The sequence below is a fragment of the Diorhabda sublineata genome, chromosome 10 (assembly GCF_026230105.1).
Source record: "Diorhabda sublineata isolate icDioSubl1.1 chromosome 10, icDioSubl1.1, whole genome shotgun sequence".
NCBI classification, from domain to species: Eukaryota; Metazoa; Arthropoda; class Insecta; order Coleoptera; family Chrysomelidae; genus Diorhabda; species Diorhabda sublineata.
The window spans coordinates 15,788,651-15,801,231 of record NC_079483.1 but is presented as its reverse complement, the minus strand read 5'-3'; the positions used below and the strand labels follow the sequence as shown (position 1 = coordinate 15,801,231).

Genomic DNA, 12,581 nt, shown 5'->3' with positions numbered 1-12,581 from the left:
AATCCAGTTGAGAGTGGCAACCATCCTGGATTCTCATAGATAAATCTCAGAGTTTTTAATTTATAACTGCTTCAATTCGTTGTGTTCTTTTGGATAAGTAGTTAATAATAAATTCATTTGTTGCTGAAACTTTTTTTATTGTTATTATAGCGATAAATATCAATTTGGATAATCGTGTCCACGGATAGTTTTAGTTTTAGTTTTTATTATTAGTTCAATTCATAAGGTGTTGCCAGCTTTTCCGCCTTTTTCTATTTATTTTTATTGTCGTTCGTTAAAAAGCTGGTGGCGTTCTAATTTAATATTAATTGTTCACCCTATCTGAGTACCAGTTATTTACAAGTATATACTTTAACTAAGATCAAATAGGTACTACTTTCTGAAGAAGAGTTTCTAGCCGGAGAAGTAAGGTTATAATTTCTTACGTTTGCACTGCCTTTTGGAAATCGTTGAACGTATGTTGTAGCTAACTAGTGATATTTTTTTTTTCAAAGTATCATGGTTATATAAAATTGAAGCCATTATTGCAAATCCAGCAACAAGAGTTGTCTACATCGATTGATATATGCATCTATAAACTCGTGCTCGTAAAGGACATATTTCCCTGTTGCTCTTCTCGTATTTCGTCACGAGTCGTTTTCACGGATCTCTTTTTCAATTTATCTATCTGAGTAGAAGTTTCTAGTTAATTTCGAAACTTTTCTGATTTTACTTTAGAATATGTCCACGAAAAGTTTTACAACTAGAAGTAAAACTCTCAAGAGTTATTATGTTCTTTTCTCTTCTTTAACATCGACATATTATTGGTTACGAGAAAGTTGTGCTAATTAAAACTTTGAAATTTCTTTAGAACAAGCGGTTAAATCAGGTAGAATTGGGTATTTAATTCGATTAAACTTTTATAATGAAAATTTCGGAAACCTAACTACGAGTTAAAATTTAGATAAACAGCGTCCGACTAGCGACTTTAGTGCATTAATTTGGTTTAAGGAGAATTCCTTAATAAATACGAATTTTATCGCAAATCAGGCAAGTCAAAGTAAAGAACGAATTATTTTTGTTTCAATGATCGAATGGAACGACGTTTCTCATGGTTTTTCCAATATTTTATATTTTTTCAATTGCTTCTAGTAGTTCCTATTATACTATAATTCATAGAATGACGCTGACAGATGCTTGCTTGTCTCACGGGTTTTCTATGAAAGCTCTATATTCCTTAAATAGATCAGTGTATCTATTATTAAAAAGGGTACACTCTGATGTTTGTCACAACGAAACTCTCATAAACTAGCGGAATGAGAACGAAGCTTTTGCCAACTAGTTTATGAGAGTTATAGTTATGGGATTGTGGCAAATCAAACGCGAAAGTATACTTTTTTAGTATTTATTTTTTATTTAGTATTATCTTAACACCTCAATAATATTCTATTTAATTACAATAATGATAATAAAAACTTATATACTACAAAAATAATTATAATTTAATAAATTGAATATTCTAGTTAATTTATAAGCATAGCGTGATTATATATGTATATACACAATGTCGGGAATTTGTTCGATTCTTTTTAATGGAGCATCGAAAATTAAGTAAAGCTTCGAAATTTTGAAACGTACGTTAAAACTCTTAATATAAATCTTTTTAGTACAGACGGATTTAAAATGTAAATGTTCTCCAAATATTTTTCATTGCTAATCTATCACTTTTATCGGTACAGCTTGATCTGTATTATAATGACATATTTTTTCAGATTATTACTGAAAGAAGTACAAACATTTTGTTATATATCTTAGTTATACTGGTTTGGTGAAACAAACACTTTCATTCACCAATTTTATTATTCCCAAGCTTCCAATTCCTTCATATCACCGTCATTGTTCACTTTTCTAGCTGCCGGTTTAATTGGTTTATTAGAGATCGCTACGGCTGGCACCGAAGAAGGTTCAGTAGGACCTGGTACTTTCAGTAGGTTTTCTTCTAGTCCTTCTTGTTATTCTAGTTCTTGAGTTACTAATTGCGTTAGTAATTTCATTAGCAATGTTGTCTCGTTCAGATATTTCATCCATAATATCATGAACATCATCAACGTTTAAGTTTTTGTGAGTTTTCTCTCCCACGAGAGTTTTTCTTTGCATTTCAGTCGTCGTAGGAGATCTATTCACAATTGGTTTGTTTTTCAATTTTTTATTCTTTTTAAGAGCTGCAAGCGCGACTTGTTTATTTTTTGAGGATTTTTTTATAATAATATTATGATACAAATTGATCACTATAGTGTCAATTATTACAATGAGGGATAAGAAAACTTACCGTACAGTCTGAATCGCCTGCATAACAAAAATCACCAGACACTGATGTTGGTACCCACAGATGATCTCCATTAATAGCAGTTTCTTCCCAGTCCGGCGTACTACGCAACACCCGTTCCCCAACTTCCGTAGATTTTCTGTAACAAACGAAAACTAATTGTGACATTCCATAACGACAAATTAGAAACGTTTAAACCTCCACGTTTTTCAATTTATTTCTTTGGTCGTTTTTGGAAATACTGTAATTTTCACGGTTCAGTATTTACTTCAACTACTTCGAAATCCTTCACCATCTTTGTACCGTTGTTCGCCAAAGTTCAATTTCCACGTCGTAACTATACCAAAATAGAAAAAGTCATGCCCAAGGGTATCTTTCAGATCTATTAAGCTTTAGTAGGGACCTGACAGAAAGTGATATGTTATTTCATTAAATGAGGTCAGAATTGTTTCTGTTTAAGAAAAATTCCGTGGTATATATACAGTTTGCATTGTCATGGGAGTAGTTTCGAAAAAGCCACTATATGAACAATGCTTCTATTTTTAGAGATCGAAGTTATGGGGTACAATTTCTATAGTAGAACAAGTTACTTATGAAATAGATAAAACAGTCTCTTAAAAACAGTTTTGCTGAAAATTTCGAATAATTTATTGAAAAGTTAATCGTTTTTTCATATTACTTATACTTAGTTTTTCTCATCTAGTTTTTGAGAGGAAAAATTACTTTTCTGCAAAAACAAACATGCAATATAATAAAGCAGATTGGCGTAAAGTAGAAAAACGTTAGCAAGAAGTCAATCAAAACCAGCCAAAAAAATTTAATAAGTTGAGATCCGTGACCTAAAACTAAAAAAAATTTCGCACTACTAAGAAAAATTGTTATACCAACAACTCTAATGAAAGAAATTTATTGATGAGAAACTCGTAAGTGACTTCGGTTTCGTAGTTTGTTTGTCATCTCTTTAATGTATACAAAAGAGAAGGTTGGCTCTCTCTCACGTTTGCTTCCTTTAAAAGACCACATACAAGGATTGTGTGAAAATATTCTGTCCTAACAAAGAAACAAGGCATTATTTTTCCTTAATCATAATTTTTTTTCAACGTAGTCTTCTTTTACGTCTATCCACTTAGTCTTGTGGTACTATTATCTTCTCAACTGTTCCATGAAGGAACTTTGAGGTTATGAAGAAGGAAAAGTCGCTAGGTGCCAGATTTTGTGAATACGCTAGATGGTTAATTAATTCGAAGTGTATTTCGAGAATTTTAGACATGGTTATCAACAAAGTTTACGAATGTACGTTATCGCGATGTAAAAATACCCAATTTCTTAAATGAGGTCACTTTTTTGCAATTTCGCTCGTTAGATTATCAAGCATATTCTTCTGTACGTGAGAGTTTTCCATTTACACAAAAATCTTACCAACGACTCATTTATACGATTGTCAAACATAAATGCCTCCTTGAAAATGATTGAAATTTTAGTAAAAATGTCTCAATGCATGCGCAAATATATTTTCCACCTTATATTGAGAAGTACCTCCGACACTTATTGCACTCACTAGCTCAAAAAAAAGCAGAAATAAGCGAATTGAATTGACGTAGGACGTGTTTTTTATCAGTAGAATAAGAGGTTTTCAGATAATGGCAAGCCCGGATAGTCACAATAACAAGTCTTATTGAATTACTTTGCTTTAATATGGTAACACACTCCAACATTAACAGAAGTTAGAATGTACGTTTCCAGAGATCCCATTAATGTGGAAATCTCATTTTTCATAAACCTAAGCAAAGTTCAATAATCCTCAAAATTTAATCGAACAAATCGCTTAATTTTTCTGTCACAAATACAAGAGTGGCTACTTTTGAGATACACTAATAAAAAAAAATATTCTCCATTAATATCAATACAATTTTCCTGGGGTTTAAAACCAATTGTCGAAGCATTTTTTCCATTCCAATTAGGGTATCTCCAAAACGTGTGATTTGACTGCATCTCCAGCTTCTTGAGGTGTAAAAAAATTTTGATTTCACAATTGATTTTTCATCTGCGAGAATAAGGAGAAATCAAGGACAGCGGATAACCCATCAATTCAATGTTTTGACTGTTCAAAAAGGTTTTTGTCTTCTGATGTGTGTTTGCCTCATTTATTTGAATACTTCTGACAAAAACTACCGATGTACCATACAGAATTGACCGTTCTTCGTTGCTCTAATGGAAGAGAGGCGACATGTCCAGTTATTTCAAAACAACAGACGACCAATCGCTTCGAAATGCTTCGTGCACGAAGAACTTTTAGTTTCGGGTTCATATACTTAGATTCATGATTCGTTGCCTGTCAAGATCTCATAGAATTTTTTCAGCGTTTGTTTGCATCAATCAACACGAGCTTTTTGAGCGATTGTTAAATTATGCGGTATCTAACACGAACAAATCTTTTTTAGCCAAATTTTTCAGGAAATCATCGCACGAAAATGTTCGCGATTCAATTTAATTTTTTGACCAAGATGAATGTTTCAAATAAATGTAAACAACTCAAATAGTACTCGTATGACAACACGTTCTGAGTACGTTCATCATCAAAAATGTTAAACTTTATGACGTCAATATCAAGACATTCACATTAGTGTTGCCATATCTCAAAGCTTAAGTAGCAGCTCTGGTAACAGCTTGGCAACGTCTAATGTAGTAATGTTGTACACGGGATAAAAAACCCGTAAGAATCATTGAAAAAAAGTTACGAAAAATAATTTAGCAGCTCTCGAATTGACTTCAAGGAGTAGCCTTACCAATGGAGAAAGCCTCTACACTCTCCTAACCGAAGAGTGTCTAATAGAATTCAAGTTATAATCGCTGATAATTCAATCATCATTAAAAAGCATGTTAATTTGAGATGAGATGATATGTATGTGTTTTAAATGGGAAATACGTTAGATAGAACGAAATTTTGCAACTGCCTAAGTTCCTACCTATCATGAGATGTATTTTCAAAACTAATTACAATTTTATACTGTACCTATAATAATCTAGTTCATGCAGTAGTGATAAATAACTAAAAACAATACATTATTATACATTAATACTAGATATTTCTATTATTACATTTCGATATATATTTGTTTTGCTTTAATGAATTTGTTTCGCGTGCAGAGTGTAATTGCTAGTTCATAGACGGATATTGAATTATTTAAACACACATTTCATTATGTAGTAATGAACATGTGTTGTAACAGTTTCTCTGAATCGGGTTCATTATACACAAAACAGTACGAAACTGTTCATATTAACCCTCCATTGTTAAAATATATTTGACATTTTTTTAAACTGTCTATATAAAAATTATATATTTTACGTTTTTATTAGCATTACTTTGACAAGTTTATTTGTTATGTGTCTGTATTGAGGAATAAAATAGAAATCGAATCGAATGCTAGCGTTGGTGGATGATTGCACTTCTTAGTGACTACCAATACAAGTGCCGATTTAAACCCAATAACACCGTTTTACTAGTCAAAGTCTACATAGAACTCCAAAAAAATTACTTCGATCATTTTTCTCCATCAGGTGCGACTCTTTTCTAAGCCCCACCTCGTCGATGGTCGATGTTGTAGGTTTTCTTTGTGGTTTTCCTGTAACCAGTCAAATAGCCGCTGATAGGAATATCGTTTCCTCCAACCGCAACTGTATCCGCATTTACTTATAATAAGAAACATTGTATCTCCAAAAAGCTGTCGGGTTCGTCGAAACTCTTTTTAGGATGGTATTGATGATTAATCTTTGTTTACACTGGTGGTGCCTGAAGCCTGTTAGGTGTCTATGAAGTGTACAGTAACTTCTCAAGCTATGTGAGCTACATCAAGCTATCAACTGTTAAAAGCTTTAATAACAGTTAAAAATGATTGTTTACGTGGAAGCTTGTTAATAGTTACTCATGTAACGAGTTATGAGAAGAGCGACATTGTTTAACTTACCAAAACGAGCGCTAGCTACATATTTAATGTTAAGATCTGAACTCACCGTGCGCAAAAATGTCAATATCAATATATTATGCTTCTGGCTTGGCTGAAGAGACCGTCAGCAGTATACCGGAGATTTTGAGGAGTGTAGAAATGTTTATAAAAGAGGCTGAAGACGAAATATATCTATTTGCAAGAGTACGACTTAATTTAATTATATAATAATTAAATAAATCTGTTCCTTAGGTCGCAATGATAATGATAATGATACACCTCGTGCTGTAAATATTTTATGTGCGAGACGATAATGAAAAATGTAACATACAACCCTTGGGCATAAATACCATTACCATCAAAGATTGCTCAGTACCTGGGTCTACCTAATGTTAAAGCAGATTCAGGAGCGCACATTCTGAAAATGAAGCAACAAGGAAGATGGAAATCCAACGGTGTAGCCGGAGACTATTTTAAGAGTTCATTGGAAAATAAGTGAGGAATTTCAGAAAACATTCTTTGCCAAGGCCCTGGCGTACATGTAAATTACAGATTCAAACAAAATTACCATTAGACAAGAAGCTCAAAAGAATAATTACCCAGACTTAATTTAAATAACTGTGTCTTTAAAAATGTTGTTTTCAATGTTTATAAATCTTAAAATACTGTTGAATTGAAATAATGAGTTAATTGTCAGTTTAAATAATTATGAGTTTTTACAGTAATTATCAAATTATTCTTTGAAACGTGTTGAAAATATTCAGTTTCTTCTTAGTTGGAAAGAAGTGTGTTTAGTGGCGTTAAAATTTGTATAAATCTTTAAAAAGGGGGTGATTTTTTAAAAAGCGCGGATGGGGCGCAGTCTCGGTTATTACTATAATTTTCAACAGGACTTATTTCCGTTCAATTACACATTATGTATGTTGATAACAAAGATGTAATAGTAAGAAGCAATTATTGCAGCTAGATCGAATTCAGTATCATGTTGGTGAGATGAAATCGACAGAATTTCTGTTTTTATGACATCAATTACACGGTTTTTATACACCAGCTTAGAGTTGTTAAATATTTTTTACTGAGGTTATAGTTGGCCCAAAAGTATGAACTTTTTCATCACGGATGGTTTTAGTAATACTTTATAGCCTATAAATTTTGTTTACTTTGTATGTACAATAGCAGAGTAACAAGAAATGACAATGTTTTATATTTTTTTAGTACAATTTCATTTATTATAAACCAACAATAATTCCCTAACATATTTTGATCCTAAAATCTCCTTCAAATCCTTAAGAGTGAGTGAGATGACATGACGTAAAAATAATGCTTCGACAATTTTCTTATAAGGCCACTCGTTTCTGAGTTATAGGCGCTTAAAGCTGTGAAATCAGAACTTATTTTTAAGTATATTTTTTAAATTATACATGTAACTTTTGCAGGGACAACTTTACAATCTAAAGATTTTTCAAAAAAAAGGTACTCTTTGTTTAACTCGATAAAATGTCGATTATGAAGATTATTAGATCGTTGTACATTGGAAATACTCACAGGAGGTATTAGAAATTCATTTTTGCTATTCTTAGATAGTACAGGTTATCCCTGTAAAGTTACGGATTGTTAACCATTGAGCATGAACCGCCTTTGACGTTCAGATTGTAGTTTAGAATTATTTATTACTTGAAACATACTAAATCACCCTTAAAAAATTCATAATGTTTAGAATTTTAGAGAATATTTAGAAAATATACTTAAAAATAAGTTCTGATGTCGGATGAAAACATGTCACAGGATTATTTTCACGTCATCCTCTCACTTCGAACATTTTGAATCTCGGAATACCCTGTAGAATATATGTGGTACCCTCTGTTTAACTTGGTTCACACAAGAAATCCCAAATGTTGCAAATATACGATTATTAGTTTTCATAATATAACAAAAAAACAATCAGAACTTTTCCGCTTACTACCCCACATTTTGATCAAATTTGAAACGAGATATTGGCTGTTAGGTTTATTTTATTTCACTCACGCACCTTTTTGAAATTGTTACTAATCTAATTTCTGCAGTTTATCCAATTATGATTGGATGTTGGTGAGTATTTCCCGGATAATTCACAAAAACTCTAGATATATATTCATGAAAACTCGATAACTTAAAGGTGAATCGAAATTGACGAAAAGTTAGAACCAGTAAAGGTTTGTAGCGTAGGTAATTTATCAATATCTTCCTTGGAGCATTGGTGCAATCGTCATTACTTAAAAAACCCTTCTAACAAATATGGTACAAAACAAAGTTTAATACGGTGCTGAATATATGAACTTGCAAAACATGCTTCACATCATTAATTTTTTGAAAGACATACCTATACTCGGAATTACAAGGAGCGGCCATCGCCAAAGCTTTGTACCTAGCTTGCTTATCAGTCGGTAGTACAATATCAACGGATCTAGATCGAAGGGCAACATTTGGCCCGACAGGTACCTCTAAACTTACGCCTGAATGTTCTAATTCCTCAGTTTTAACTTGGGATACTTTGGAAAAACAAGAGTCTACTGAAGCAGCTCTATCCCTTTTAAGATCTGGTACTTGGAGGTAGATATCTTTAACGACAAGACCCGCTGGTGTTTTATCTGAAACTGCTCCATCAGAGGAAAAAGCTTCAGATATTCCATCTGAAATACTTTCTAAGGAATCCCCAGAAGGGTCCCCGAAAAAAGCTTCTTGACGATGAATTGATTTTCTCCTGGACTGCGTAGGAGTCATTGGCACAGGAGGCGGTGATTGAATTGGTTCTGGAGGTATTTCAGGAGATAACGTTACTCGTATGCCACAGTTCGATAGAATTTCTTCTTCGCATTCACTCGAAGATTCGCTCATACTGAACGAAGGTTGTGGTGCATCTTCCTTCTCATCTTGACTACTATCGCTACTGTGCATTCTATTGTACTCTTCCAAACATATACAATGTACACAAATAGGACTTTTACTTCCAGAAGATCTTCTACGGTGAAATTTTCTAGAAGGTACCTCGAGGTAATTGCCCGACTCTTCGCTTCCTCCCGAATCAACACTTCTGGATCTCTGACCGGGGAACTGTGGAATATTAAGTAGCGCATTTTGTTCTGGTCCCTTTTCGGCTTGTAAGCGTTTAGCTTCTAGCTGAATTTCGTCAAATGACGCCGATCTGACTTGTTTAGGTACTTCTAAACTGCTCTGAGTCTTCATTTCGTATGCTGTGGGGGTCCTGGACCGTTTAAAAGTGGTTCTCAAACGTTGCATGGTTCAATGGGGTGATAAATTACCCCAAGACCATGGGGGAGTCATTCTGAAAGAAAAAAATATATATTAGTGCCATATATTGAGGTGTACAAAAAGCGAATTTCGTGGGTGCACGTTTCTCGAATGAAGTACAATATTTCGACTGTATTTTTGTTTCAGGGTTATAATGATATGTCATATTTTAATTTACTGTGACATATTGACAAAAAAATTCATTTGGATTATGATTGAAGATATCCAAATATTCGTTTAAATTTTGAATGTTAGGGGAATGTTTTCTCTCGTTTTTACACGTACAAAAAGTAATATGTCTTCAAAAATACATTTCCTGCACTCTCATCTCGATTTATTCCCCAAGAATTTGGTTGCTTTGGTACCTACCAAAAGCCAAACATTCACTAAAATCATATCTATTTACTCTACTTTAAGGATTATTTTTTCTAAGCGATGTTTGTACTTTTTATAAAAATATTTGTCTTGATGTCACAAAGAAACCTGGTGTGTCAATTTTTTTCCATTGAAATATTATTGTTTGGTGGCTACAGTACATTCAAAATTCAGTTAAAGACTATGTGTGACAAAAAAAAATTTTGTCACACAAATTCATATACAACATAGAAAATAAACAGCGTGCCTAAGTAATAAACACCTTGTTAAGTGATATTCTATGTGATTTTAGGTGCAGCACATGCCATTATTCCATTTAGAAATGATATTTTCAAACGAACACGCGAAAATTTCTCACACCTCCGAGTTTCCCGACTTCAAAACTTTGTTTTCGTTTATACCAGCCATTTATCAAAGAAGTTTCGGAAAAGTTACTTTGACAGCGTTAAAACCATTTGAAAACAACTCGTGCAGAATATCAGGGTACGGGAATTAGTTTTTCCAGGTGTAGTCTCTTCATGTTTTTTATGAGCGAATGAATTTGTAAGTTAAATATTTTGATACTTTTCGTAAAAAGTTAAAATTTCATCCTCGTGTATTTTACAACTTAAAGTTATCTAATCACAAAATATTGAATAATAAATTTCAAGTATACAATTGAGACCGAGATAATGTTGTTTTTGTAAAAGTTTTGCCAACTACTATAAATGCAGCAGTGCCCCCGCCAGATGAGGCACTTATTCTCATTTATCTTTCATCACACACGAAAATGAAACAAAAAATAACATGAGTGATAACATGGTGTTCAAATATCAATTTGGTTTTACTTGTACTACTCATTCGAGAAGTAAAACACAGCTTGAAGCACCATTAAATTTTTGCCAACAAACTACTGAGCACAGAAGCAATCTACCACATCAGAAGACAGAAGCAACGTCAGCAATCGGTATAGAAATCGATAAAATCAGTGGTTTATGAGCGAACTTGGGAACTTGATCAGTCGAGTGATGCCTGATTTATGGGAAACTTATGGTAAGGGCGTAAAAGTTTTGATCAAGTGTTCGTACAGATCACATCTTGTAAAAAGACATCTAACGTTCAGTTTTAAACAATTTATTGAACAGATATAGTGCAATGATAGAGAGAAATGCTTTATTGTTACAATTTGTAGACAAAATCTTGTAAAAACTTTTCATTAACTAAAGCGTACTTTGTGAAAGGAGTTGGATCAGCAAATCAGCTCTGGACACTCAGAATCCCCAACGTCGCAGTAGAACAAATGGTCGCGAATTATGAATACATACTTACCATATTTCTGATATACTTCAAGGCATTATGTCACGGTTCTTTGTCAGAGGTCTTGAAGGGATTTTGGTAGTATAACATAAAATGGAATCGATCTGAAGAATAAAGGTTGACTTCCATGGAGATTTACATGATTTTTTGGCATTTGAGTTATTAAAGGACCTATAAGGTAAGATATAATAATCTCCATACAATTCTTGAACCATTAACATCTTGTATCGTTGGAACGTTTCTCAATCATCAGTTGAGCACTCTACTAGATGTATGAGTGGTTTTTCTCAATGATTATCTGTTATCGATGAGAAGATGACGGGTAACTTCACGACATATGAAACGGAGGCAGTTTTTTCATGTTGTGACTGTCATAGTGAAAGTAATAAGATAATGCTGCGCCTGCGCAGTTTGTATTAACTTTTTTATTACTTCACTTTTCAAGTTATCTAGCCTTGCGTCAAAATATGGAAAGCTACTGTCAATAAAATCAGAAATGGTTTCAAAACTTTCTAAGGCACGATAAACCATTTCATATTAATTACCAAAACATTGATCAAGAATATCTTTGGAAGAGCATTTCACTTTTTATGATCTTCAGTCGAAAACTTTGTTAAACATTTTGAACAAGAGCATCAGATATCTGAAACCTACCCTGGAAGAATTAAAATTTTCCCAGAAGAAAATCATTGAAAAATAAATGAGCTGCGTAGACAATAAAAGCAGCTTAAAAATAAAGTATTCATTACTCGACACCCCTTAGTATTTAAGGTTTCTCAAGGGGTGGTTCTGAGCGATAGAGGGATCGTTCGAATCCGACACCTTTGAATAATTTTTTTATTTCTCATTTTCACCCTTCCGTATAGCCTCCCTCACTATGCGAACAGGCAGTTTAAATAGAGCTTGGAGCAACCAAACTATATACGTAGTGTGGTCCAAAAAACTAAGATTTTTTCTCGATATATTCTTCCTTTATTTTCACAAATTTTTTGAAAAAAATCAGACTAAAGCATCTATGCCACTATACAAATATTTTGCATCTTTAGAGTCAAAATGTTCGTGCCCCGCCTGTTTAATTTCATCGTCGCTATCAAATCTTTTACATCTCAACTCGGTCTTGAGCTTTGCAAGCACAAAAGTCGGACGGGGCCAGATCAGAGATATATAATGGTGTGAATCCACATTTATGTATATGGGAAAGTACTGCGACTAGTCTTCTGAAAATTTGCTTGCATAGGTTTGTTTCAGCTAAAATAATTTCAGCTTTCTGAAACTTCCGGTTATACCTGAAGTGGACCCAAATTTTTTAATTATTTCACATTTTCGAAATTTTTGGACAAATACAGCCCTATACTAAAAAAAGAGTCAGA

General features: G+C 33.2%; 1 protein-coding gene across 6 annotated transcripts in view; it reads right to left on the bottom strand.

Moving 5' to 3' along the window:
* The window catches only part of LOC130449353 (eye-specific diacylglycerol kinase), a 260,920-nt gene that overhangs the window by 143,090 nt on the left and 105,249 nt on the right, over window positions 1-12,581 (bottom strand). For all 6 annotated transcript variants that reach the window (XR_008910435.1, XR_008910436.1, XM_056787124.1 and 3 more), the window contains 2 exons: window positions 8,612-9,574; window positions 2,309-2,444 (listed from right to left, as the gene is read on the bottom strand). Coding sequence is in view for 4 of the 6 variants with exons in the window: in XM_056787124.1 (XP_056643102.1) it covers window positions 2,309-2,444; window positions 8,612-9,528 (1,053 nt within the window). In the remaining 2 variants the exon portion in view is untranslated. The remainder of the gene's footprint in view (window positions 1-2,308; window positions 2,445-8,611; window positions 9,575-12,581) is intronic.